Source organism: Lentinus tigrinus (assembly GCF_003813185.1).
Source record: "Lentinus tigrinus ALCF2SS1-7 unplaced genomic scaffold L226scaffold_24, whole genome shotgun sequence".
NCBI lineage: Eukaryota > Fungi > Basidiomycota > Agaricomycetes > Polyporales > Polyporaceae > Lentinus > Lentinus tigrinus.
This window is the reverse complement of record NW_027137933.1, coordinates 351,657-377,962: the sequence shown is the minus strand read 5'-3', so window position 1 is coordinate 377,962 and position 26,306 is coordinate 351,657. Positions and strand designations below refer to the sequence as shown.

Genomic DNA, 26,306 nt, shown 5'->3' with positions numbered 1-26,306 from the left:
GTAGATAAAATACACGCCAACCAACGCCAGCATGGCTTCTCTGTCCAGTGTTGAGAGGCTCCAGTATATCGTCGATCGTCGAGCTTCCTTTCAACTTCGACACAAGTGAGTATCGTTCCTAAGCTCACTGGTGATACTGATCTTGTCGCATCATCACGTCGTCGTGTCCCTGATACACTGTGGCTCATGTGCAAAGAGAGCCAACGTTGCATACGTGGGTTCCTGGGCACTGGCAGTGGACGGAGATTTGTGCTTGCTCTCGTACGCCGACTCGGACCTCCGGTTGACTACTATCAGTGCGACCCCGGCACCACAGCCTTCAGTTCATGTTTGCGTGGCCGTGATGCAACAGCGATGTCAGCTGCTGAGGCCGAGGACTACATAATCAGGGAGCGGCATCGTCCATACCGCATGACGACGCCGGCGTGAGGACGTCGTTACGGCTCTAGGCGCACCGGGTGCATGACCTGCATAACTTGGGACAAACTCAGAGGTGTCGCCTGTTGACGTATGAGCGAAGCAGAAGAAAGGGTTACGAGGCAGTCTAGCATGCGAGGGTAGTACAGCGCACGATCGTTGAAAGAGTGATCGAGATTGTGGCGCGGGGTCAGCCGCACCGTCGTCGACCCGACGCCACGGTCCCGTCCTTGCCGTCCAACACTCACGATATCTGTACGATGGACGCAGGTACTGCGGGAACACTGGTGCACAGCGTTCTCTTCAATCACGACCTGCTTCACGGCATCTTCTCCTTCCTCCACCACCCGCCGACGCCGCCAGGCCATGCAGATGAAGACAAACCTGGCGTCGAAGAGGCGACTCTCGCACGCGCAGCGCGGGTCTGCAAGACCTTCACTGATCCCGCCCTTGCTGCCTTATGGGACTCCCTTCCGACTTTTCTCCCCCTTTGGCTCCTTCTCGAGCCCCTCCAGATGTTGGGAGAGCAGGCCGCGCCGCCGGATCAGCACTTGAAATACGTACTGTACTCGTTCTTTCCCGTCTCCGACTCCCTATCTAACCCCTAACACAATCACAGATCCTGACGAACGAGATATCCCCAGCGAATTGGAGCCGCTTTCGACACTACGCGGCCCTCATCCGCGAGGTCCGCCTTGACGACGTCACCGACGCCCGCATTGACCAGTCCGTCTGGCTGCACCTCGTCGCCAGAGCCGGCGGCGAAGTCACCCTCCTTCCACGCCTCAGGTCGCTCTCATACGCCGTCCTCAACCCGTATCGGACGTCCATCCTGCTCTTCCTCTCTCCGACGCTCCGGAAGCTCGATTTGTGCTGCTCGTGGCGCGCGGCGAACTGGGGCCCCATCGAGCGGCAGGAAGCTGCAGTCAGCATGCTCATCCGCGCGGCATGCACGAACTGCCCGCAACTAGACGACCTCAAGCTCTCGATGCTCGAGTTCCCCGGTCCGCTCCGTGTGGCCGCCGAAGGGCTCAAGCACAGACTACGTAGGCTTGAACTTGGCACGCTGGAGGTCTCGGACGCGGCGACTATCCAGGCTCTAGCCGATATATCAACCCTCGAGCAGCTTCGCGAGATCCACGTCAAGGGCCTCCCGACCCAACGCGTCCCTATCCGAGGGTTTCGAGCACTCAAAGACCTGTCCATCGTCTGCGACGCCGTTGAAGACGTCGCAAACCTCCTGGCATGCGTCGTCTCCCCGCTCGAATCACTCGAGATATGTTCCTTCGCGCCATCGTCGTCCTGGCAAGAGGGGTTCGGCGCTATCGTCCCGATGGTGAAGAAGTCGCTCAAGTCGTTCGGGATCGAGCTCCTGCCGGAGCCGACGGGGAACCAGCCCGAGACCCTGTACATGTTGCAACTCGTACAGCATCTCCTGCCCCTGCGCAACCTTGAGGCGTTCTCTCTCCTCGTCAGAGACACCGCGCTGATCGCCGAGGATCATGCCTTCGAGGCTATGACGAAGGCCTGGCCGCGCCTGCTCTCCTTCTCTCTTGACGGCGGCGTCGTCACGTCGTCTGCGACGCTCACCACGCTAGCGCTCTTCGCGCAGAACTGCCCCGCTCTGCACACACTCCTCCTACCGCACCTGACCGACGCGGTCGACGTGCCGCAGCTCGACAACGATGCGCTGCCAGTGCCGTCGCAGGGCGCGCTCAGACGGCTGTCGTTCTACCTCATGGAGGGGATGACGATCCGCGATCCGCATACGACTGCAAGAGTCATCTCGCGGCTATTCCCTAACCTCGACATCCAGGGTGCGTGTCGGATGGCGCCCTTCCACAAGCCCACGCCTGCGGACGAAGACGAGGCTCTAGCCGAGGAACAAGAGGGAGCGCGCGAGATGCAGAGACAGGCCGGGCGCGATGCGTGGGCTTCGGTCTTGGCTGTCATACAACAACTTTATATGGAGACTCCGAGTCCGGCGCGGAAGCAGTGAGTAGCGATCATTATGAACAATTCTTGGGACAGTTTGGATGGGCCTTGCGTCAAGAGAACGCACGCGGACTGCTCGAGTCGGACGCCGTGACTGCGCAATATTGATTGCAACTTGAAGTAGTACCGCCATGTCGCTATATGGTATTGTGTGGTAGTTCAACTACAAACAACATGAGGAGTCAAAAGCGACTCCATGTCTTTGAAGTTATGGTAAAGACGTTTTGCCTCGACTGCAAGAGCGTCAGGGATTTGGCGCTCGGGCACAAGGTCATAAGCCTCCGCCCAGCTCTCGACCATTTGCCACCCGCCACTGGTCCGACCGCCTGCGATGGATATAGGGACAGCAATTCCTCCAAATCCGTTGCACAAGGTCCTCTACAACTCCGACCTCTTGCACGAGATCTTCTCCCACCTTCACCTCCCCAAATCAGACCCGGAACCCAGCATCGAAGAGGCGACTCTCGCAAGCGCAGCGCAGGTCTGCAAGACTTTCACCGATCCCGCTCTGGCTGTCTTATGGGAATCTCTTTCAACTCTCCTTCCCCTGTGGCTCCTTCTCGAGCCTCTTCAGTTGTTGGAACAGGAGTCGGGACCCGCCAAATACGTACTGTATTCCTTCTTTCCCACCTCCGTTTGACACATCCAACCCTAACACACAACGCAGATCCTGACCGATGAGATATCTGCAGCAAACTGGAGCCGCTTCCGACACTACGCGGCGCTCATCCGCGAGGTCTGCTTCGACAAGTACACTGAAGCCCGCATCGACCAGTCCATCTGGCCCCACCTCATCGCCCAGGCTGGCGGCGAGCTCAACCTTCTTCCACGCCTCCGGTCGCTCTCATATCTCGTCTTCGACCCGTACCAGACGTCTATCCTGCTCTTCCTCTCCCCGACCCTCCGCAAGCTGATATTCTACAGCGCGTGGTACCCGCAGAACTGGGGCCCCATCGAGCGACAGGAAGCTGCAGTCAACATGCTCATCCGCGCGGCATGCACGAACTGCCCGCAACTGGACGACCTCAAGCTCTCGATGCTCGAGTTCCCCGGTCCGCTCCGCGTGGCCGCCGAAGGGCTCAAGCACCGACTGCGCAAGCTCGAACTTGGCATGCTGCAGATCTCGGACGCGGCAACGATTCAGGCTCTTGCTAATATATCCACACTTGAGCAGCTGCACAAGATCCACGTCAATTTCCTTCATACCCAGCATCTCTCCATCCGAGGGTTCCGAGCACTCAAAGAGGTGTCCATCATCTGCGACGCCCCGGAGGACGTGTCGAAGTTCCTGGCCTGCATCGTCTCCCCGCTCGAATCACTCGGCATATCATCCTCTACCCCATCGATGTCTTGGCGGCAGGAGTTCGCCATGATAGTTCCGATAGTCAAAGAGTCCTTGAAGTCAATCAAGATCGAACTCAACCCGGTGACAGGGTGAAGGTCATAGAGCTGTCGGTGTTCGCAACGTCTCTGTTGGACCTGCGCAACATCGAGGATGCCTCTCTTCTGGTCAGAGACAGGGAGTTCTCCATCACGAGCTTCTCGTTCAAACCCTTGACGGAGGCATGGCCGCGACTTACCTCGTTCTCGTTCGACGGGCACAAGCACACATCCAGGACCCCCCTCCCCGCTCATGCACTTTTCGCCAAGCACTGTCTGAGCCTGCATACTCTTTGCCTCCCATCGCTGAACGACAGGTCCATGTTCACCACTGCGATAGACCCAGGGCCACTGCCACCACAGCCCACACTCGAACGGCTGTCGTTCTGCTGTATTGAGCGAATGCAGATCAGTGACCCCGAGACGACTGGCAGGGCCATCTGGCGGCTCTTCCCTTACCTCGATGTCGATGCGTGCCGTGCATCGCTTACAAAGCTACCCCCTCTTGCATGCGAACATGACTGCGACGAGGATGTGGAGAACTACTACCTGCGGATGAGGAGAGAAGTCGGGTGGGAAGCATGGGATTCGGTTCTCGACGTTGTAGAAGACCTACAGGCTGAACTAACCTCGTGAAGGTGCATCGCCATGGGTACGTCTGTTAGCTACGCACCGCCTATAGAGTAATTGTTTTATAGTAAGGTGCCAGCCTACGGACGACGCGGAGAGCACAAATTCAACGTGGTTGGGCCTATGCATCTGTGACACTAAGTCATAGATAGTCGGGGTTCACTATGGCTGCGGGGCTGACCTCGATCGCATGTCGAGGGTACGCAAGCAAAAGTGAATCATGATCATAGCGCGAACAGTCTAATGTACACGGGGACTTCTTCATATAACAGTTCCCACCTCGCGACGTAGACGGTCTAATCTGAGGGAACTGGTCGTTTGTTAGCCATGAACTCAAAGCGATCCCTCTATCGCTCACCTGGAGGACGATCGATGTAGTCTTCCGCAAGATACCATGCGCCTGATGGTCGGTAAGTACCAGAATGAGCCCAAGCAATTGACGACACGTACGATCGCCAGTCAGCGTCTTCTCGGCGTAAGTCTGGCCGTCGCCAAGCCAGTACATGCTGTTGTCAACGGGGTCGACGGGCTCGTAGATGAAGTCTTCCCAGCGGGGATGCTCGAGCGCCTTCAGTGCGTGGAGAGTCGAGCCTGGACGACATGAGTACGCCGGTCAGTACACTTACTCGCACATATGGTCAGGCGGAAACGTACCAGGCCACAAACCGACGATTCGACCTTCTTCTTTGCCTGCCTTGTACCATGAACGGCACTTGGCCGCATACACAGACTACGGACGTCAAATGTCAGTTCAACTATCACTTCAGAGGTTCAAGGATGTCAAAAATACCTTCGGGAAGTAGTTCTGGTAACGATAGGTGAGTGCGACGCCGACCACCATAATTCACGAGAACACATACCTCCAAGTACTGGTCGAAGTCCCTCTGCGCCTTAGACTTGATTTCGATGCTCTTGAGCCGCTCACGCTGCATCTTCGCGACTGCTTGGCAAGCATAGAGGATCTCGAACTCGATCAGCGCAAGAAGAGAGCCGGAGCCGACGCCGGAGTTCGGGCCGAGAGACATGAACATGTTCGGGAAGTCTTCGACGCAGACGGAGAGGTAGTGGACCGGATGCGGGTTCCATTTCTCGTTCAGGTTGACGCCGTTCCGGCCGATGATGTCGAATGGGAGCTGGAACGAAGTGTCGTACCCTGCACATGCACAGATGACACGAGTCAGACAGGCGTGGCAGAGAATGGATAGAACGGAAGCTAACCCGTAGCGCAGAAGATCACGTCCAGGTCCTGGTGTGTCCCGTCGACCAGCTCGATACCTTTCTCCGTGAACCGCTTGATGGGTGTGGAGACGAAGTCAACCTGGCATGAGAGGCCGGTGCAATAAGTCGCACGATCCGCGAGGGGTGGATGGGAATACTCACGTTGTCTTCGCACAGAGCTTCAAGATACCCAGGTCCTGGAGTTAGCCGCCTGCACGCGACCGGGAAGTCAGGCATGACTAGGCACCATAGTCAGTTCCAACCAAGTGTGCCAGTGACCGGGTACTGGGTGCGTACGCTTCTCGATAATCTCAGGCTTCTTGGCAAGCTTCTTCTCCATGTTCTGCTTGAACAGCTCCCGACCCATCTGCTGCATGGGTGTCCCCTGAAGCGTGGACGAATGGAGCGACTGCGGGTATGGAGGGTGAGAACTTGCACGCGTTGAAGCCATGTCCGAAGAACCTCACGTTGATCTCGGTCTCGAGCGTGAGCCGGAACTTCTTGTAGAACTCGGGATCGTTCCTGAACCGTTCTCTCTCCTCCTCCGTGAATGTGACTGCGAAACAAGGTTTATCTCACGCCCAGCAAGTCGAGAGAGAACTCACAGTCTTCGGCAGCCGACGCATCGCGACCAAGCAGATCTGTGAACGTGTTGGACGCAAATGGTACCGCGAGCCACGTCTTGCCTCGCACGTAGTTCACAAGCTTCGCCACGCGCGGCTGCAGCGCGGGCACAAGCTGCAGCGCGCTCGAACCCTAAATGATGCGCGCAGCCGATACCTTCAGCGGTAGTAGTTGCAGCAGATGGGCGAGCACTCACCACCCCGATGACCCCGACGTTCTTATTCTTCCAGGCCTCCGCAACTTCCTGCCACGTTTTGTCGAGCGGATCAAAGCCGGCGCTGTGGTGCAGCACGCCTTTGTAGTCGTTGATACCCTCGATGTCGGGCATGCGCCAGCGACTGAGACCGCCGAAGGCCGTCACCAGGACGTCAGCCACGTCGTCGATCTCCTCGAGCTCTCCGGATTCGGGGTTTGGGCGGCGCACGCGGAGGTGCCACTTGCTGCTGGGCTCGTCATATCTGGCCTGTACCATCTCATGTTGCAACTTGATGTAGCGCATCAGCTTGTACTTGTCGACGATCCCCTGCAGATACTCCCGGATCTCCGATCCCGGGGCATAGAAGGCCGACCAGTCTCGCTGTGAAGACGTGTCAGTACGTGCATGGAAGAGCCCGGAGCGTGGAAGCACACCTTCTCTTCGAACGTCAGTTGATACTGCAGCTCAGTCAGTGCGATGATACAAAGAGACGTGTCAGTGTGCAACATACACAGTGTGCGGGAATGTCGCATGCGAGTCCGCTGCGGCGGGTTCATCATCTCAGAACCGGTATGAGCAAGATACGGAGTAACTCACGGGTATCGGTTGTTCCACCAGGTGCCACCGACGCCGGCACTCTTCTCATAGATCGTAAGGTCAACCTTGGGAATCTTTTGAGGAAAGCTGTCCAGCAGGTCGGTCAATCAACGACGCATGACACGGAAGACGCATGAGAAGCACGCACCGTATGCCAGCTGTGATGCCGCTGAAGCCAGCACCGATAACGACGACCCTAATAGGTCTGTACTCGTCGATGCAGAAGTCGCCTAGCTGGAATGTGCTGGACGTGTCGTTCGCGGAGCTGTGGAAGCTACCTGGCATGTTGTGCGGGAGTCGTGGGTCTGGTTGAGAGAAGTCTGCTGTGAGAGAGTGGGTATATATGTTAGTACGGCACGCGCCGCACTACCTTCCACATCAATCAGAGGGTATTGAGGGGCTAAACGGAGTTCGTCCGAGGCAAGGCTTCCCATGACGAGAACCTTCAGACGAGCACCCCTAGAGAAAACGGCAATAGTCAGTCATGAGAGCACACACGCGGGATTTCTAAGAGAGTACGTGCCAGATAAGCCAACACTTTCTCACTGCGCGCGCACGAAGTTACGCAGTCGAGCGGACATAGCCGGCGCGGACATGGCGGAAGCAGTCACCGGTGCATCCAGCCTGTCCATCGGGTCCACGCTCGTTAGGATAAACGAATAGCAGTATTTGCGTGGCTACAACAGGTTTGGCCGATGCCACGAGGTTCGTGTTCTTCCAGGGGCGGTCACAAGATGCTCCGGACGGCGGCCTATATACTATGAGATATAGTGGTGGCGGCTTCCGACCGTCGAAGTAATGTTGGATCAATGCTGGTTCCTTTTCATGACCTCTACGAGAGTGAAGCGTCAGTATGATGAGTGATGAAGGTTGCACGGAAGCGACTCGTATACGTGGCGGCGTCAACTCGGTTACCTGGTAGGATTTCCCACGTGCAACTGGCACGCGGTCCTTGGCGGCCTCGTATCGAGGCACTTACATTCAGACTTCTACCTCAACTGAGAGATACGTGTGTTAGCCTTGCTTAAGCAGGATGCACGTTTCGTTGAATCATCTTGTCAGCAACATCTCCGACTGGGATACCCTGTGTCGCGCTTATCTCCTTTCGAAGGCTAACTCGTGAACATCTTTTGCTGTGACTCGGACAACGGGAGTAGTACGCTGCTCACTGCTGTGCAACGACTACACAGGATTGCTTCGTTTGCGCTGTACACCACATCGAGGATGTGTTGCGTATACGCAACTCGCGCGAAGCTGACAATAGTTCAAGTTCCTGCGCTGCGGGCGGTTTCATTTTGTTACTTCATGCTCAGAACTCAATATGAGGGCGTATTGCAGACGACACCTGCTGAAGATTAACGTGAGTGTTGCCGTTCCTCCGGTTGGATTGCCAATTGATCACTCACCAGCCAGCAGTTGGGCAATCAGTCCGATAACCACGTGCCCATCGAGGATATGCTTGTGAGTCGCGTGTACTTATCATCGAGCCATCCTGCTAGATCAAAGCGTAAGTCCCGAGTGCGGTGTCACCCATATACTATCCTGGATTCTAGGGATCACAAATAACTCATCTTATGCCTCTTTAGTTGAGGAAGCTGGGACTACTGAGATTCAAAAAAGCGGCGCCGGCTGTCACTGCGCAGATAGAACCTCATCATCGAAGTACTCCACCTGTCCAGGATTTGATGAGTGCCTCCCCTCCCCATATTATAGTCTCGCTGAGACCCCCTGACGCGCCCTCAGTTGCCCGTCTACCCTCATGCATGGCTTCCGACTGTCGAGGCGACCAACTACCATGTTGTTATCTTGGCCTGGAGGCCGTATCTTCACGCTCTTTTCCTGCACGTTCTTCGCTACACTCGTTAATGCAGCCCTCGTCAATGTGACTATTGATGACACCTTTGGCAACACTCAGGAAAATCTCCAGATTATCTATCAACCTCCGGGCGCATGGAGTCCTGGTCAGAGCTGTACGAACTGCGAAGCTCACCTCGACGCGACACAAATCTACAATGGTACTTGGCATGATACGACCTACCTGTCGGACAACCCACCTAGTAGCCCATTATCTGCGAGTCTGACTTTTGATGGTGCGTTCGATTGGTCAATTTAGCTCCATCATGAATTCTTACGTGTCTTAACGCGGTTCCTTCCCCAGGTGTAGCTATATACGTCTACTGCATCGTTACTCAGTCATCCACGGATCCATTCGGGAACTCAGACATGACGTTCTACCTGGACGGTGTGGAAGTCGGAAACTTCACTCTCCCCCCAGATGGCGATTCTACCTACCATTACAACTTCCCTGTCTACGTGAACGAGTCCATCCCTTCCGGGAAACACTCCTTCATGCTCGTGAACGGGCGGGCCGGGGGGCAGACAGCGCTCGCATTGCTCGACAGTATAGTCTTCTCGTGAGTTCGGATGCACTCGCAGAACAGGTGCAGACAGCTCACCATATGCTATGACAGACGTGCCCAGGAGAGTACCAATACCTCGATCTCCAGCAGTGTCAGCCTACCTGCAACACCGGTTACTTCATTCTCGACTACTCCGGCAACATCGGCCCTTACTTCGTTCTCGACCGCACCTACTACTCCGGCGGCCAGTGTTCATACCACCAGCTCGAAGCGTACCACTGTCATAGCAGGCGTCAGCAGTGCAGCCGGCCTCATCTGTGTCCTTGCAGGCGTGATTCTCGTCTACTGCATCCGACGGAGGCGATCCGCTCCATCTTCTCACGCTGCCAACAACTCAGGAGACTACGGGAAGGAGTGGACGACAGAAGATGGGAGCACCGCAATCGCCAGCGTGCCCAGCACTCCCCAGGTACCCCCTCCCGGTCCTCTCCCTCTGCTCACGCGCTTGTCTCAGGGTCCTCCAACCCACACCCGGCAATCACGCATTTTAGACCCCTACCCCCTCTCTATCCCCCGAGGCAGTACGGCAACGTTGAAATCATCCCGCCCAGTGTATACGACCGCGCTCAGCCAGGCCGAGATCGATCGCCCCCTTCCCCACCTTCCTGATACCACAAGCACGAGCACGAGCACAAGCCCAGTCACCTCGGTTCCGCAGAGCAGCTCGTCCATCGTCGCTCTCTCGCCGAGCTCACGAACCTCTGAAGATGCGTACGACGTCTCGCGCATGGCGCGTGTGCCATCCGAGCGTGTGCCTAAGGAGGGTCCGTGGACAACAGCAGCGACCATCCTAGAGCGGAGGAGGAGGAACTTGGAGGCCTCTACTGCGGTGGATCTTCCCATGCAGAGGACCCACGTTGATGAAGGTGGCGATGAATATAGTGCAACTCCCGGTACCGCATTCGATGTGGGAGAGGAAGGCCTGCCAAGTTATGCAGCAGCGATCACCGCTGGCCGTCCGTACGTACTCGGCAGGTAGACAAGTCTCAAGACAAGTATCTCATCATTTGCGCTGTATCAGACAATCTTCACGTTCGTAGCACCGTATCTGCAGAGTGTATGAGTATAATGAATACTATTCACCAGGTTGTTGAGAACCAGGTAAACAGGCGTGAGACCGACGCCGCCTTCAGGCCCCCACCGGCTCGAGCGTTGTGTACGCCCATATCGCACCGGTCGCCCGCGCGACATTCGAGATCTGCCATCCTGAAGCCGCAGCGAGGTCCGAAAACTCGCGCAGTGTGCGCTCCTTCCCGCCTAGCTGGACCATCATCTGTTCGCAAACCACAGACGTCAGTACAGAGAGAAGAGTACTCAAGGTGGACAACGGAGCGCACAGTGAGGTCAAAATGGTAGCTGGCCACGTAGGCCTTGCCGAGGTTCGGGAGGAGCGGCGAGTCGGGCGGGGCAAGCGCGGACTCGGACGCGTCGCAGCAGGCGAGAGGCAAGATCTGGTCGACGATGATGAGCTTCGTGTCCGGACCCGCGGCTGCGCGTAGATGCGACAGAATCCTGTGCAGTTCAAATCACAGGTTGTCAGTGGCAGAGCACCGTGACCTAGGCCGAATGCGTACCTCTCGCAGTCCTTGTCCGACCAGTTATGCATGACACGCACGACGAGGAAGACAGCCGGATTGTCGACCGTACCCACGCCGGGAACCTCATAGGACGTGGGCTGAGCTTCGAAAAAGTCCTGAGCCTGGAACGTGACGCGCCCAGAATCGAAGAGGTCCTTATGTTTCGTGCCCCAAACGTCCCGCGCGACTGCCACTGTCTGCAGGCGGTCCTGCACGATGAAGCGGAGCTGCGGGTACTTTTCGGCGAGCTGGACGGACATCGAACCGATACCGCCACCGACATCAACGATGACAGAACCGGTGGGCAACTTGTCCCACGGGAAGACTGCGCGATGGTGAGATTCGCGTCAGTCTGATGCGGGATCGACAAACGGACGGACCTGATTTATCCGTGACGGAACCGTTGCCCTCTGCTTGGCGGCCTGCGCTCATGGCACGTCCGACTTGCTTCAGGCGGAGCGCGTTCTCGGGCCGCTCGTACCACTCATAGCAGTTCTCGTTGGTCTGGTATGCGTAGTTGAAGGGCGTTGCGTAGTTCGTTCCTTCCTTGGGAGAGAGGAGCCACTCGGAGAAGTAGGCAATGCTCCGGAAGGCCTCGTTTGTGCTGGTCGCGGATCAGCATGCACCGACAGCGCGAAGGGACATCAGCTTACCACATAGGGATCAGAGCCGCGACTCCGTTGGTGTCGTCGTACTTGCTGAGGGGCCTACACCCGAGCTGTCAACGGCAAACAAGTGCAGGAAGTAGACACGGCACGTACTGGTCCCGGATCTGCTCAGGCGTCTTGCCCGTGTCAAGCAGGCTAGTGAGCCTGTTGCTAGCAAAGACATCCGGACGAACCTCCCGAACGAACTGATGAGTTGCAAGGAGTCGCAGGACGTGGGCTTCCCGGGGTATCATCAGCCTAAGTTGCCTTGGAGTATGATATCACGTACCGAGCCGCCATGACTCCAATGGTCTCGTTACTGGGCCGTTGACTGCACGTATTTCATCAATCTTACGCGCGAGCTCGTCAACATGCAGTCCATCCGAACCCGCAGCTCGCAAAATCTCGGGCGTATGGCTGGCTTCAAGGATCTGAATGGACGAGGTAACATGACACTGCAACACGGATCATGAGCACATGCGAGGGTTGGGAGAGGCCGGAGCCGTACTGCGGAAATTCCCTCCATGAGTGTAAAGAAGGGGTTCTGGACGGCCGTTGAGAGTTGACCACAAGCGGCAACGAGGTAGTTAGAGGCCTTTATGATCTCGTCATTCTTGAGGAGAGCTTCGGACGGGCTAGACGCGTCTTGGATTGTGAGAGGAGCGTCGAGGGAGGGAAAGTCGACGTTGTTGCTCTTGTAGACGCGCTCGATGTCGTCGAGGGCAGAACCGATGGTAGTATGGAGCGCACGGAGATATTCTAGGGTGGCCATAGTAGGAGAGGAGGCGGCGAGTATTGGTGAGCTCCTGTTTGTGCAAAGCCGACATGGTACAGTATTTATCGCCATATGACGTGCGCTTATGCCAGTGCCGCCGGGTGAGCTACGTATACCAGTACGGCCGGGTGAGCTACGAGTTCCTTCGGCACATCAAAGAGCACTTACGTCCATGGCATCCCAAACCTTCTCGTTACGAGACGAACTGGATAATATTGAGAGATCGAGGGACATGTGAAACAAGAGGAGGCGTTGCTATTGGAGGGGAGCGTTATCTTATCTGATAAGATGCGATTGGAACGGACTCACCCGGTTCCGCACTAGGTACGACTTACTATACTAGAGGTTCTGGACGCAACTGGGCGGCGTATTGAGCGACTAGATGAGGCTCCTGTGGGAGGAATAATGAGTGGACGACGCCACGAAATAGGGTACCATCGCTAACTTGGGGGTCACAACGAAGTCTTGAAGGCCAGAGCGCCGCCTGGTCAATTTCGAAGTCTCATCCAACACTGCGCGAACATCACGGAGCTCTGGGTGAGACAGACTTGCTTGCGATTCAATAGGCCTTAAGCCACGTAAGCCTGACAATGATACAGAGGTAGAATCGAAGGTGAAACACATGCCAATTTCATGAAGTCGAGACTGCGGTGGGGTTCGGACTCCATCCATGTGGCACGCAACACAGCTGGCTACTGGCCTGAAACAATCTGTGAGCGGTGAACATAAGCGAAGCCGATCGAGCTCACTAATTGTGACGACCATTGCAGAGACGGTGGGAGATTTATTGATCGTGTGTTCGCGTTCGTCTGCGTTTGTCGAGGCTCGTGTCACTTGGAGAACTCCAGGAACTTAGTACATGACGAGGCTCTCGAAGACAACAACGACGCCATCGGAGAGGGAGTTGAGAATGAGGCTTCAGTGAAGAGAGAGGAGAAGTGAGACGCTAAGATGGTGCATCAATAAGTAAGTAAGTAAGTAGTTAAGTAAGTAAGCATTGAATCGATAACAGTCCTACTTTCTGGCGCTTGGCTGTCGTGTTCTCTCTTCTGCCCATCATCGGATTCGATTCATCACCGCACCAGGGTGATTCCAGCTCGTTGCTCAAGCCGCTCGAGCCTTGTATCTCAGCTCAACGTTCTGATAAACCTCAGCGGGCACAGGTTCTATCGGGTATAACGCCAGCTTCCCTTACCACCTGGCAGGATCGATCCCACCAACATGTCGGGAACGCTGACATGCTGCTGCTAAACACACACTGGCCACGTTGGCATGTGTGGTCAATGAGGCGTAACTATCCCGCTTATATTGTTTTGTCGTGCTTCCTATTGACCGTTTCCCATACCAGATCCACAGTTGAACAGCGTCCGAACGTAGGGCACCGAGCTTCTTCGGACGCCGGCGGTATCGTACCAAGCCTTTGTTTCGCCATACTCAACGACATGGGACAAGCACTCTCCGCTGAATGACTGCGACTGTCAGCCGACCCGACGGACTCTCATGCTGTCGCACTCAGCTTGGTCGTCGTCTACACGACAAGCACCGGTTGTTCTCAGCAGCGTCCTTTGTTATCTCGCAGCGCACGCAGGTTCTCCTATAAAGACATGGGTGCTTCATCTCGAGTTCCTCACTCACATTCGCCTATAGCATGTCTACCTTCGCCACTCTACGCGCGCTCCATACGGTCATCGGGGAAGCGATCGAGGAGATCGAGAAGGTCTACAAGGCGGAATCGCTGGACTTCCCATCCCTGGAGGCTCCGTACTACACGAGCCTCAAGCACTCTCCCGAGGTCGACAGGGCGGAGGACCTCAGAGTCGATCACACCGTGTTCGCTGCGGCGAACCGCATCGTCTCCGCTGCAGGACAACTCTCCGCTACTGTGAACAAGCCGTGGTTTTCTCTCATTGAGGGTATCAACGCGGTACGCACTCTCGATTATGGAATACATTCCTTATCGATCTGACTCTCCCATGGACTAGACGAACGTTGTCGCTTGCCTGCAGTTCCTTGAGGCCAGCAACACTGTGGAGATACTCCGCGAGGCGGGACCGGGCGGCCTTCACGTCAAGGACATCGCGAAGAAGATCACCGCCTTGCGTAGCTGGAAGGCCGACGGACCGCCCGTCGAGCTTGATTCGTCGAAGCTCAGTGTGTATCTCCGGCTCATATATGTGCAAAGCGATCTCTAATCTAGTCTCTTCTACCACTTCAGGCCATGTACTTCGCATCCTCGCGACCTTCCACTGGCTTCGCGAAGTGACCCCGGACGTCTTCACAAACAACCGCCTGTCTTCGTATATCGATTCGGGAAAATCATTTGAACAGTTGAAGGATTCGTGCGTTCTTCTCGCATGCTGCCAGCTACGGTTCTCATCCGTTCTCGTACAGCCCCGGAACGAAGTACGACGAGTCAGATGGTGTTGCAGCCTACTGTGCCACTGCGTCAGTGCTATCTCTTCTTGGCCACGTGTGCTGGTACTGATGTTCTTGTCTCTAGTGGTGACGAGGTCTTCAAGCTCATGACGAACCTGACGGACTGGCTCCTCAACGACGGTGGCTCCAAGTCTGCGTCCGCGTTCAACTTTACGTTCAACACCCCTCTCAAGTATTACGAGTGGATTGAAGAACCCGGAAACGAGCACCGGCTCGTGCGCTTCGGCCACGCCATGCATGGGACGAAACAGTTCGAGATTGCTGAGAACATCATCCACGGTAAGCTTGTTCTTCTCATGCAGTCCTTACCCGCTCCATTCTCGCAAACCGCTTGCATGGGATCTGCCAAGTTTCAGACGCGGAAGCATTCAGACTCATTGGCTTACCATGCGAATTCCACAGGCTTCCCGTGGGAAGAGCTTCCGAAGGACTCAGTCGTCGTCGACATCGGAGGAGGTATCGGCACGATATCACTCATCCTCGCGGAGGCGTACCCTCACCTGCGCTTCGTCGTCGAGGACCGCGCCCCCGTCGTTGCGATCGGACGCCAGGTCAGTCATCGGCCTCCGACTCGGGCCCCCCTGACTTCTCTTACTGACATGTCTCTGATCTCCTCGTACCCATGACATGTTCATGTTCGTCTCCGTGTGAACCGTGCCTGCATTGTCACGCCGCATCTCGCCCACCCGCCCTTACCCAACACGCTATCGATAGGCATGGGGCCCGAAGTATGCTGACATCTTCGACTCGGGTCGTCTGTCATACCATGCGCATGACTTCTTCGAACCGCAGCGCCCTTTCGAAGTCCCCGGAGTCGGGACCGTTGTCCACCCTGACGTGATGTTCATTCGTGCGATCGCGCACAACTGGCCAGACAGCTATGTCCTTGAGTACGTCTCAGCTAATGTCCGTGCGCGTCTGCCACCTCACCTCTGATCCTACGTCATCTCAGGCTGCTGAAGAAGCTCCGCGCCGCCGCAGGCCCCAACACGAAGCTCCTCTGGATCGACAACATGCTCGCCTACGCGTGTGTCGACAACGAGAGTGGCAAGGAAGGCTCTGAGGCCATGGGCGCAGTCCGCTCCCTCGTTCCCGAAGGCTCTCCCCTCCTCCCGAACCTCGGCCGTGCCAGCGCTAACGGGTACATCCTTGACATTCAGGTGCGCCTCCATCTCCCTTCTTTGTCCTCGGCTGTCCGCTTCTCGGCACCTGAGTCCGCTTATTTCATTATGCTGATGTGAACTGATACATGCAGATGCTCGGGAGGTTCAATGCCAAGGAACGTACGTATCGCGAATACGAGGCTCTCACAAGCGCTTCTGGGTGGAAGATCACGCGCGTGAAGCGTGCGGTGGGCTCCCTGTGGGCGTACACGACTGCGGTGCCAGTTTAGAGCGGCGCACACAGTCCCCCTCATCCTCCTTCGCTTTAGCTATCCCTTCCAAGACTCCGTGGGTTCTAATCGACAATGACACCAGAGTGTTTATTTCTAGACAGAGTTGTAGATGATGCCGAAGACCGTGCGCAATACTTATCGTCTCTCGTCACCTCCGTGGGGTCAGGCGACCCCGCACAAGTTCGCTCAAGATACCCGAAGCAGGCGCAGAATCTGTGGGGAAGCTATGATTCAGCTATTTGACTGCGCACAGGTGTCAGCAAGTACCGGCATGTCGCGGCCTGCGCATAGACACTCCCATGGAGTTGTATCAGCAGCACAGTCATGGCTCAACTGACCGTCGAAGGTAATACCCCGAGGGTCAACTGGGAGTTTAGGCGTCGCTTCTGTCTCCGTCCGATCTCTCGTTCTAGCGTTCAAGCCGAGTAATGTTGTATGTGAAGGGACTCGCAAGGATTACATTCATTTACACATGATATTCGACTCCTCGCGGGGAACGGAAGGTGAGTGGCCGGAGACGTGGTTATAACTCGCTGGGTGGACCGTCGATGTGAATATTGACCCACCTTCCCCCCTACGTACCCAAGGTTCCACACCGCATAGTCATCGCCATGGGTATCAGACAATCTGAAACTTCTGCTGAGCTCGCACGGACTGAGGACATCCCCACCAAGATCGAACTCGGGGAGTTCTCCATCGACGAGTATAGACCTATCAAGGTCATCGTCATCGGAGCCGGGTTCAGTGGTATACTTGCCGGGATCAGGTACTGTGTCTCTCCTCAAAGTCCCCGTGCATTGCATTTCTGATCAGAACCTGGACTCGTCAGATTCCCGCACAAGGTCCCAGGTGTTGACTTGGCCATATACGAAAAGAGTGCGGGAATAGGAGGGACGTGGTACAACAACCGCTATCCGTGAGCGTCCCTGTCGTGGCAAGCTCGGATCGGCGTACTCACCCTCCACCACAGCGGAGTCGCGTGCGATATCCCGGCCCATTGCGTACGTGCTCCTCGTTCTTCCCGAACATCGCTGTACACTGACGATTTACTCAGTACCAATTCTCGTTCGAGAACAAGGTAATGTCGTTCGTGCTCGCAAGAGATCCAGCTTGACTCATCTGCATGCAGCGCGACTGGTCTTCCATCTATGCGCCTGGACACGAGATCCAGCAGCATTTGCAGGAGGTCGTGGACAAGTACAAGCTCATGCGCTACATCAAACTCAAGCACGAGGTCGTCCACGCACAATGGGACGAGACTGCCTGCAAGTGGCACGTCCGCGTCCGTAGACCCAAGGGCGACAGTGAAGGCGAGTTCGAAGAGTTCGAGGACGTGGGCGACGTGCTCGTGACAGCGTTCGGAGTAGTCAGCAGATGGCACTGGCCTGACATCCCGGGTATGAAGGACTTCAAGGGCGAACTGTACCATACGGCCCAGTTCGAGCCGGAGGGGGGCTGGGCGAAAGTCTCAGAGACATGGAAGAACAAGCGCGTCGGGGTCGTCGGGTCGGTGAGTATGCTCGTATTCTGTCCTTACGAATCGTGTTGACGCATCATTAGGGTTCGAGCGCCATCCAGACTGTCGCTGCTGTCCATCCGAAGGTTGCGCATCTCACGAACTACGTGAGGGGCCAGACGTGGATCTCGATTCCTTTTGCTGCCGGTGACGCGTTTGCGGAGCTGTTGGGACGTAAGGAGGCTGCTTCGGAAGATGAGCGTGAGTGTTCACGACAACCCCTGTGGCGGAGCCTCACGCCGTGATCCGCAGTCGTATTCACCCCCCAGGAGATTGAGCGGTTCAAGACTGACCCCGAGTATTACTGGAACTTTAGGCGCACCTTGGAAGGCCACATGAATGTAAGTAATGTATTGTATACTAATCCCAACACCATTCTCATTCATTCACTTTCCCAGTCGATGCATGGGTATACTCAACGAGGAAGCAAGCTGTCTGTCGAATTGGAGACCACGTTCCGGAAGAAGATGCAGGTGCAGCTCGCGAAGAAGCCGTGGATTGCGGAAAAACGTTAGTCCTTCATCGCTCCCCGCCCGTACACGAGTTGGCTCATACCACGATGACCCAGTAATTCCCACATTCCCTGTATCATGCAGACGGCTGACACCAGGTCCTGGCTACCTCGATGCATTGTGCGCTGACAATGTTAGTCTTTTCGTATGTTCCCTATTCCATGACGCTGACGCAGGACTAGACGGACTTCGTAACGAGTCCGATCAAGCGCTTTACTGAGTCCGGCGTAGAAACAGAGGACGGACAGCAGCAGCAGCTGGATATCATTCTATGCGCGACAGGTATGTCTTCAATGTGCTTTCGTCCTCACACTCTAGTCCGATTAATGTTGGTCATGTCAGGGTACGACACGTCCTGGCAGCTCCCGTTCAAGATCATCGGACGGAACGGCGTCGACATCAACGAGAAATGGAAGCCGTACCCGACTTCTTACTTGTCGATGTGTGTCGACGAGTTCCCGAACATGTTCATGGCTTTGGGCCCGAACTCCGTCATTGGCGCTGGGACTCTCTTGCCCATTCTCGAAGTCTCTGTCGGTTATGCCGTCCAGGCCGTTGCGAAAATGCAACGCGAACGCTTGAAGACCATGGAAGTGAAGCCCGACGCCGTCCGGGAATTTGACCAGATTATTGAGGTAAGCCTGCTGGTGCCTCCTCTTTCGCGACTTGAGCTGAAGTCCTTCCTGCAGGGCTATTTCCCTAAGGTGATTAACTCGTTGCCTGAATCTGGGCATTCACTGAATGCCGTTCGCTTGAAGACCGTCTATAGTGACAAGTGTCGCTCATGGTACAAGTTGGGCAAAGATGAGGGTAGGATAGTCGGACTATGGCCAGGTATGTTCTTCGCGGAGTCTCTGCGCATAGCGGCCCTCTCTTAACGTCTCAATTAGGATCCAATGTCCATGCGCTGCGGGCCCTTCAGAATCCCCGGTGGGAAGATTATGACTACTTGCGATTGGACGACGTCCAGAACAGGCTCTACTGGCTGGGAGACGGTCAGACGTACAACGAGAAGATGATGACCGGCGACCGTATGTATCTCCCACATCCAGATTCAACGAGTCGCTCATTTTGCGCCGACTGCATGTTAGGTGCATGGTACCTCTCGGAAGAGTACATTGATCGCCCTCCAGGTGAGCAATGAACCGTCACTGTGACATGTAGCACCAAGTCTGATAACCGCCTCAGTTCCCTCCGACTAGGTCCGAGCATCTGAGGGATATTCTGAAGGCGCTGCTCCCGCCATGTACAACACAAGAAAGTTACTTCAATCATGCCATTCTTTTCTCAACTCGTCGTGGCTTGCATATGTGTCCTCATCGTCATCTCGTACTTCCTCATGTATGAAATTACTGGAGCGTTGATAAAATCCGTGTTTCGTCTGGCGTTCCTTTCTTGCGATGACTGTCAAGTACTTCCTAAACTGCTCGACTTCCTTCTTCATCGGTGATGGGTAGCACACGCCGCTGCGCGCATACCACCGCCTCCGACACGTCCTACGACCACAACCACACCCGCCGACGTCCTCACTCCTCCTGCCCATCGTCCACGACGTCCTGCGCACGCGTCGTCGCTCGGAACGAGCCCAGAGACACACGAAGTGTCGAGAACAAGCAGTCCGCGAGTCAGGAGTGGACACGTCGCCCTCGACGTCAGCCAAGAGCCTCGGAAAGTTGTCCGCATCGTCTCCGACGGCCCACTCGACGCCGCAGCGCAACCCGACGACGTTATGGATCAGCTCGAGACCGGCGCTCCACTGCGTCTGGCCGCACTCGACGCGGTACCGCGTTCTACCTCCATCCTCCTCACCTATCGACTTCGTAGCTATTTTCGCACCTTAATTACACCTCCATGACTCGTACTATACCATTCGTTTAGTGCCTACGTACTCTAGCATTAGCACACAATCCGTCCCAGGTCTCTCTCCCACTTTACGCGCACATGTGATCGCGACTAGCGCTCGAGCATCGGATATGTTCTCCCGCTTTTCTAGCTCTTTCTACATCTCCTGCTCCTTAGCAACCTTCAAGCAAAACGTCCACGTCATCTCCTAGCGTACTCTCCGATATATTGTCTAGCTAGCCTCTTGAATAGATCGGGTTTTTCCCCTCCCCATCGATGTGCAGCTCTTAGTATTCGACCCCAGACCGCGACCTCGACTTCGACTTCGACGACTTCGTATCCCCTCGCTTTCGCTCATTATCGCTCATTATCGACTCTAGCCTCTCGCCTTCGACGTTGCAAGCTTCCGAGCGACTGCCAAAGCAGTCTAATCCGCTCTATCCGACGTACAAGCCTATCTACTCCGGTCCCCCATCCATCTCCCATCCACACTCCCTCTCCCTCTCTCTCCTATCCGACTCCCCTCGTGCACGCCCGGACGGACCATCGCACCTTCGGATCTCACTCACGGCGAGTGTAGGTCCATCATCGGAAACTAGAGCCCTTCAAACTAGCAGAACAATTCTTCATCCTCGAACTGTGTGGCCTTTGTCTTGCAAGTACGAACACGTAGGAGCACAGACGGGGTCAGGCTGCACAATGGAAGACGACTCGGACCGGAATCGATAGAAGCGTACATCGCGCCAGACTGACCAATTGGCTGAGCAAGTGTTGAAGAGACCTGATAATCGCTCACTTATGAACCGTCCGTCATCTCGGAACGGAGGGGGATGATACCTCAAGTCCAGATACGATAGCTGCCTAAATGCAAGGTTGGGGGTCACAGGATGTAAGTCAGTGCTTTCCGCGCATTATATGATGCAGTGTTATGTAAAGTGTAGTCGTGGGAAAGTCAGGACAACGTGGTACGTACTGCAACTATCGCCAGCTTGACCGCGTCCACATCATCAACCTTTTTTCGACCGTCTTTCTTGGATACCCTTACTCAACGCCTGTCCACTCTCTTTTCTCACACACTAATTGGATTGGTATATCTATCCAGGCATACACTTGTTGACCATCATAAAACTCGCAGACGACACCTCTAGCGCTCGAACCACATCTCGGATGCGAGTCGCTGTGATCGGCAGCCACTAACGCGACAGACATGACAGATTTTGCAAGAGTCCGTTCTTCCACTGGCCATGTACTTCTTCCTGCCTTCGACGCGCACCAGGAACGGGTGTTGTTGCCAGTCGCCTCCAAGGAGAACCTCGTGAGCTGGACCTTCGGCCGCGGTACTGTCGTATGTCTCCAGCAGAACCACAGATTCTCCGCAGCGCGACGTCTCTTGCTGACATTTCCCCGTATAGATCTGGCGCATCTGGCCTGCCGTGCTCCTGCACACCGTCTTCGCCGCTGGTAGGCGCCCGCCTTCTTCGCAATTTCCAATATTAACCACCCGTTTTGCAAGCGGTTGTCTCGATCTCTCTTTGTACTAGTATTCACCTCGGCATTCCCAATGTCATGCTCACTCTCCTTGGTATGTCCTCTCTTCCTGCACTAGCGCGTTCGTCTGTCCTGACTACTTTGCACAGGTGTCGTGATCGGTTTCGTGATCTCGTACCGTGCTAGCTCCGGGTACGTTTGATCTCGGCGGCACGCTGACGCCCCCGTATCCTCCACTCATTCGCGTTACAGAAGCTGATCAACGCGGTTTCTCAGGTATGACCGGTATTGGCAAGGCCGCAGTGCGTGGTCGGATCTGGCGCGGTCTGCGCGCACGTTCACGCGGCTCGCCTGGATTCACGTCCCACTGAAGATGTCTCCTACGCAACTGAATGCTGATGGGACGAGCCCCAATGTTGACGTTCACGTGGCAAGGCGCATCATGGCCGAGAAGCGCATCGCACTCGACTTGGTCGAAGGGTGGGTTGTACGAGTACGAGGGAACCAGAAAACAGTGGACTTATACAACTGAACAGATTCATAGTCGCCATCAAGCATCACCTAAGAGGTATGTCTGATTACTTCCACCCGCAAGTGCTGTACTAAGCTCGTTGGTAGGCGAGATGGGCATATACTACGAGGATCTCTACCCGCTCGTGAAGCCGCTGCATGAGGTTAGTTGTCGCCATCTGTGTCCTGCGTCAACTTACCATCCGTAGCACGTACATCACCGGCGAAACAGTAAGAAGCAACCGACGGTCGAAGTCTCCGAGGTCACCTCACCGCGCGACCTCCACCCCGAGGTCCCGCCGTTCGCTCGCCCCGGTCCGTCAGCCTCATCACCCTCTCCCTCGCGCCAGGACACTCTCCGCGACCCAGTCATCCCGCCTATCAACACGTATGGCACTTTCATGACACCTCCGCTGCACCACATGCACTCGTCGTCTTCCCTCTCATCCGTCTCGAGCGATCCTGGCGAGCGTGAGCGCCACCCTCTTTTGCCGGGTGCCGTTCCCGGACGTGCGGCAAACAAGGGTATCTTTGGTGATGTCCGCTCCGACCTGATACCTTTCGCGAACGTCATGCAGGGCGTAGCACGCATGCTCGGGTTCCGAAAGAGAGCCACAGAGCGCAACGTGAGCGGGGAGGAGGTCGACGTCGAAGCTGGAGAGAGCAGCGACGACGACGCGGGCGGGATTCAGAGGCGATGGGCTGACGATGACGTCAATGGGAACCCGCAAGGTGAGTCCAAACTTCCTAGGCCGTGTCCTGGTATTCAGCCTTGTTCTGTAGGTGAGAACGGACATCGACACCGGGAGCGCATGCGTGCGAGGCTGTGGGACACGGGAGAGCGACTCGGCATAACGCACTCGAAGCACCGGCCGCGCATAGCAGGTGGTGGGGAGAACCTTCCGCTCGAGATCCTGCGCTCGTTGAGTATTTGGCTCAGCGTGCTGGATGAGCGGGGTGTCGTTCCTGGTGGTGCGTTGGGTGGTATGCTTGGGTGTCTGCAAGCGTTTGAAGATAGCTTGTCGAGTGAGTGGCCCTCCGTTGAAGCGTACGAAGAGAGCTGATGGGTATACGGTAGCCTTGGAGAGAATCTTGACGACGCCACTGCCTTTGTAAGTGCCTGACCTAGCTCGAATTTCCATCTCGGTTGCTGACGGGACCTTCAGCGTATACTCTGTTCACATCCGGTACGTGGCTACCGCCGCATCCCGCACTCAGAACTGACATCGATGCTGCTTGCATTCGGCTCTATCACAGACAGTGAGTGCCTCCGTATTGTATGGGCTTTCTCCGTCTGAACACGGAATTAGCACCGTATGGATATACCTCTTCTTCCTTCCCTTCCAGCTAATCGACTTGTTCGGCTGGTACGCTATACCCGGCGTCGGCATCGCCGCATTCATATACCTTGGCCTCATCGCTGCCGGCGAGGAGATCGAGCAGCCGTTTGGTGGGTAATCATCTACACAATGTGCTCGCATCTCGCTTATCTTCTCCTTCATGCCAACCAGGCTACGACGAGGTATCTTCTCTCCACTCATACCACGGCTCGGTTCGGTTGCTGATTGTTCTTACGATGTAGAACGACCTCGACCTCGACTTCTTCTGCCGCGCGATCATCCACGCGGACATCGAGCGTATCAAGCGCACCTCGTGTCCGAACGTCTACCTCGGTGCGCAGCACCTCCGCGCCGCGCACGACCAGGCGGTGGATACGCAGACACGGGTCGACGCTGTGTTTGGTGAGTGCGTTCTTTGACATAGTACACACTTGATGGGGCTGAGGATGCGCCGGGATAGGTGGCGGGAATCACTTATAGCGTTCAGACTTGCTCAGCAGGATATATAACATATGATATTTGGCAAAACGTCTATGTGCTTCTCGCTGTGCACGACGACAATATAATTCCTCGTCTGGTCTGCATGCAAGCACGTCCGAAGCGCTACGCAGGTGTGGGTCAAGGTCGACCAGCAACGACGTATAAGCTCTCTCCGAGGTCCCCCACGTGCGGAAACAACCGGCGGAGCATCTGCGCAAGGCGTTCGACGTCTGGCAGCTTCAAGTCTTGACGATATCCGTAGCGCGCCAACCTGAATCTGCGTGAGCGCCGTCTGGGGATAAGTAGCGTAATCCAACACATTGGTGCGCGAGCTCCACATCCGAAATCTCCGCGATCTCGACGTCCAAGGTCTCCAAAGCCGAGGGCGTATACACGAGTGCGACGAGTGGGGAGAGCGACGGGCGGGACCCAGAAAGCTGGGGGGTCCGAGCCATAGGTGAAAGGCTGCAGCCTAAGAGCGAGAGGGAGGTGAAGCATGGCCACGCGGCTAGCACCTAAGCAATGTCGGCATCCGTGAACTCGATCATGCCTGTAGAGGCCCGGATCGCCACATCCTCGAGATGCCGAAACTTGAAGAGCGCCTTGGACATGTCCGAGAACGCGTATATGGCGCGCCCCGGGGTGTGGTCTCCCTCGATATAGAGATGGAACTTGCGGAACGAACGAGGAAGATCGAGGAGAGAGAGCGATTCGAGGCAGTAGATCATATCGCTGATATCGGCCGCTTCGACCCCGAGGACGAACGTGGTGAAGAACGACGATGTGATCGGAGCCACCATGCTCAGTAGAGTGGAGGGTGGAGCGAAGGTGGAAATGGGCATCTCAAGGCGACGCAGGGACGGGAAGCCTCGACATGCTTGCGATGGAGATGCAGATGGCGAAGGGTCTCCTGACTCTTTCACATACACGCTCAAGAACTGCAACCATTGGAAGGTGCTGAGGTGGCGGTAGAACACGGCGTCGACGTCAAACATGCGGATGGACCGAAGGTTGCGGAACGACGTCAATGGGGCATGCCAGCTCGTATGCCAGTTGGATCTGATATGGAGGTGCAGGAGCTTGGGAGATGATCTGGCTACCACGGACAGATCGGCGGGGGAGATGGTAGTGGCGTACTTGAAGCCGTGCTTGATCAAGATAGACGACAGGTTCCGGTTGGCGCACACGACTTGGAGTAGCCCCCGGTGCGTATCGTTCAGCGAGTCGGGCCAGTCCACGACGGACAGGTTCGGAAACAAAGGTTTCTTCGAGGCTTCCCATCCCGCCTTCAGTAGACCTAGTGTGGACTCCGCAATGGGCGGTCGGACGTCGAACACTACACAGCGAACTCGGGCTGCGAGACGCTCAAATTGCGCCCACTCAATCGAGGTTGTCTCGCCTTCAATCTTCTACACGTAAATGCACATTAGTCATAGAGGCCGAGGATGCGGATGTTGTAGCTCTCACATAGAGCCGCTGGAGGACCGCCCACTGCTCTTCCGCGTTTTCGTGAAAGTTAGAGAACACCCGCAGAAATGGTTGGATGCCGCGGTGGAGGACCATCCATAGGACGCGTGATGCGGGTTTCGAGAAGGCCTTACAGGTAAGTGCAGCATGGGCCAACGCTTGCCTCTTCACCGCCGCATCGTCTCTGTACAATCCATGAATGTCGGCCTCCGTGACATGGCGAGGGGTCAGAGACAAGTGCTCGAAGAGTTCGTTAAGGATGTCCGTGTTGTGCAGTGCGCCATGGGAGTACATCGCACTGATGTCGTCGTGAGCATGGTCACTACGACGTTGGGGGCTGCGGGGGCGAGATTGACAGCCAGGACGAAACATACCTGAGTTCGTGTCAAGAAAGAAGCTTTGCACATTGTCCTACGAGTCGAAGAAGGCGATGTATCCGCTGAAGTCCGCACTGAAGCAGTTCCGGCACAAGAAGGACAGCGTATCAGCGTGAAGTTTCGACTGTATCCCCATTCGTACTCACCTCCGATTCGGAGTCCTTCTTCGAAACGACGCTCCCCGGGGCTGGCGTATTGTGAATGTGGAACGCAGTAATTGTGAACGGAGATAGTATAGGAGTGGGCCTTCGCTCCGCTGGTATAGTCCTGACTCCCGACAGACTAGTACTCAAGTTTAGTACACAGCGATGACGGGTCCTGTGCGAGTGTCATGACAATTTGGTGGGCTCGAAGGAAGTATCGAGACGTGCAAGAGTGCATGGATGTCTGCATAAGTGGTACATGAAGCGTTATGGTCGTCGTCAGTGAAGAGGTGCAGCCTGAACACAGTGGAGAAGTAGAAAGA

At 55.9% G+C, this 26,306-nt stretch overlaps 9 protein-coding genes across 9 annotated transcripts; 6 read left to right on the top strand and 3 right to left on the bottom strand.

Moving 5' to 3' along the window:
- Positions 1 to 677: 677 nt before the first annotated feature.
- On the top strand, positions 678 to 2,416 carry L226DRAFT_573342 (uncharacterized protein; the record flags this gene model as incomplete). Its single annotated transcript, XM_067684834.1, has 2 exons — positions 678 to 977; positions 1,037 to 2,416. 2 exons carry the CDS (start codon positions 678 to 680, stop codon positions 2,414 to 2,416), a joined length of 1,680 nt encoding a protein of 559 aa, XP_067532867.1.
- A 327-nt stretch (positions 2,417 to 2,743) lies between these two features.
- L226DRAFT_614998 (uncharacterized protein) lies at positions 2,744 to 4,428 on the top strand (the record flags this gene model as incomplete). Its single annotated transcript, XM_067686711.1, has 3 exons — positions 2,744 to 3,019; positions 3,080 to 3,774; positions 3,846 to 4,428. The coding sequence occupies 3 exons, from the start codon at positions 2,744 to 2,746 to the stop codon at positions 4,426 to 4,428; spliced, it is 1,554 nt and encodes a 517-aa protein (XP_067532866.1).
- Positions 4,429 to 4,619: 191 nt separating this feature from the next.
- On the bottom strand, positions 4,620 to 7,590 carry L226DRAFT_490566 (FAD/NAD-P-binding domain-containing protein). Its single transcript, XM_067677321.1, has 17 exons — positions 7,581 to 7,590; positions 7,206 to 7,516; positions 7,058 to 7,144; positions 6,972 to 7,002; positions 6,895 to 6,918; positions 6,461 to 6,841; positions 6,246 to 6,396; positions 6,108 to 6,196; positions 5,938 to 6,049; positions 5,803 to 5,879; positions 5,641 to 5,740; positions 5,283 to 5,575; positions 5,213 to 5,227; positions 5,077 to 5,152; positions 4,873 to 5,013; positions 4,781 to 4,822; positions 4,620 to 4,732 (listed from the first exon to the last, which is right to left on the bottom strand). The coding sequence occupies exons 2-17, from the start codon at positions 7,340 to 7,342 to the stop codon at positions 4,719 to 4,721; spliced, it is 1,770 nt and encodes a 589-aa protein (XP_067532865.1). The 5' UTR covers positions 7,343 to 7,516; positions 7,581 to 7,590; the 3' UTR covers positions 4,620 to 4,718.
- A 1,262-nt stretch (positions 7,591 to 8,852) lies between these two features.
- L226DRAFT_467307 (uncharacterized protein) lies at positions 8,853 to 9,475 on the top strand (the record flags this gene model as incomplete). The annotated part of the gene is made up of 2 exons (XM_067676045.1): positions 8,853 to 9,147; positions 9,216 to 9,475. 2 exons carry the CDS (start codon positions 8,853 to 8,855, stop codon positions 9,473 to 9,475), a joined length of 555 nt encoding a protein of 184 aa, XP_067532864.1.
- Positions 9,476 to 10,606: 1,131 nt separating this feature from the next.
- L226DRAFT_467315 (S-adenosyl-L-methionine-dependent methyltransferase) lies at positions 10,607 to 12,473 on the bottom strand (the record flags this gene model as incomplete). The annotated part of the gene is made up of 8 exons (XM_067676047.1): positions 10,607 to 10,750; positions 10,815 to 10,989; positions 11,052 to 11,379; positions 11,435 to 11,658; positions 11,708 to 11,761; positions 11,816 to 11,939; positions 11,991 to 12,156; positions 12,210 to 12,473. 8 exons carry the CDS (start codon positions 12,471 to 12,473, stop codon positions 10,607 to 10,609), a joined length of 1,479 nt encoding a protein of 492 aa, XP_067532863.1.
- A 1,651-nt stretch (positions 12,474 to 14,124) lies between these two features.
- Positions 14,125 to 16,305, top strand: L226DRAFT_467449 (S-adenosyl-L-methionine-dependent methyltransferase; the record flags this gene model as incomplete). Its single annotated transcript, XM_067676063.1, has 9 exons — positions 14,125 to 14,400; positions 14,459 to 14,627; positions 14,692 to 14,815; positions 14,868 to 14,921; positions 14,977 to 15,191; positions 15,315 to 15,463; positions 15,627 to 15,802; positions 15,865 to 16,072; positions 16,168 to 16,305. 9 exons carry the CDS (start codon positions 14,125 to 14,127, stop codon positions 16,303 to 16,305), a joined length of 1,509 nt encoding a protein of 502 aa, XP_067532862.1.
- Positions 16,306 to 16,919: 614 nt separating this feature from the next.
- Positions 16,920 to 19,695, top strand: L226DRAFT_512150 (flavin-binding monooxygenase; the record flags this gene model as incomplete). Its single annotated transcript, XM_067678327.1, has 16 exons — positions 16,920 to 17,074; positions 17,138 to 17,224; positions 17,279 to 17,309; positions 17,363 to 17,386; positions 17,438 to 17,818; positions 17,869 to 18,025; positions 18,077 to 18,165; positions 18,223 to 18,334; positions 18,393 to 18,469; positions 18,519 to 18,618; positions 18,679 to 18,971; positions 19,026 to 19,040; positions 19,095 to 19,170; positions 19,227 to 19,367; positions 19,428 to 19,469; positions 19,525 to 19,695. The coding sequence occupies 16 exons, from the start codon at positions 16,920 to 16,922 to the stop codon at positions 19,536 to 19,538; spliced, it is 1,794 nt and encodes a 597-aa protein (XP_067532861.1). The 3' UTR covers positions 19,539 to 19,695.
- A 1,484-nt stretch (positions 19,696 to 21,179) lies between these two features.
- On the top strand, positions 21,180 to 24,103 carry L226DRAFT_537393 (UPF0187-domain-containing protein). Its single transcript, XM_067681320.1, has 16 exons — positions 21,180 to 21,523; positions 21,591 to 21,639; positions 21,692 to 21,760; positions 21,816 to 21,858; positions 21,943 to 22,146; positions 22,203 to 22,234; positions 22,285 to 22,340; positions 22,386 to 22,908; positions 22,960 to 23,202; positions 23,255 to 23,288; positions 23,343 to 23,363; positions 23,400 to 23,402; positions 23,487 to 23,626; positions 23,688 to 23,698; positions 23,759 to 23,918; positions 23,977 to 24,103. Exons 1-16 carry the CDS (start codon positions 21,386 to 21,388, stop codon positions 23,994 to 23,996), a joined length of 1,746 nt encoding a protein of 581 aa, XP_067532860.1. The 5' UTR covers positions 21,180 to 21,385; the 3' UTR covers positions 23,997 to 24,103.
- A 320-nt stretch (positions 24,104 to 24,423) lies between these two features.
- Positions 24,424 to 26,305, bottom strand: L226DRAFT_158689 (uncharacterized protein). The gene is made up of 3 exons (XM_067672514.1): positions 25,987 to 26,305; positions 25,464 to 25,914; positions 24,424 to 25,405 (listed from the first exon to the last, which is right to left on the bottom strand). The coding sequence occupies exons 2-3, from the start codon at positions 25,833 to 25,835 to the stop codon at positions 24,512 to 24,514; spliced, it is 1,266 nt and encodes a 421-aa protein (XP_067532859.1). The 5' UTR covers positions 25,836 to 25,914; positions 25,987 to 26,305; the 3' UTR covers positions 24,424 to 24,511.
- Position 26,306: the final 1 nt, after the last annotated feature.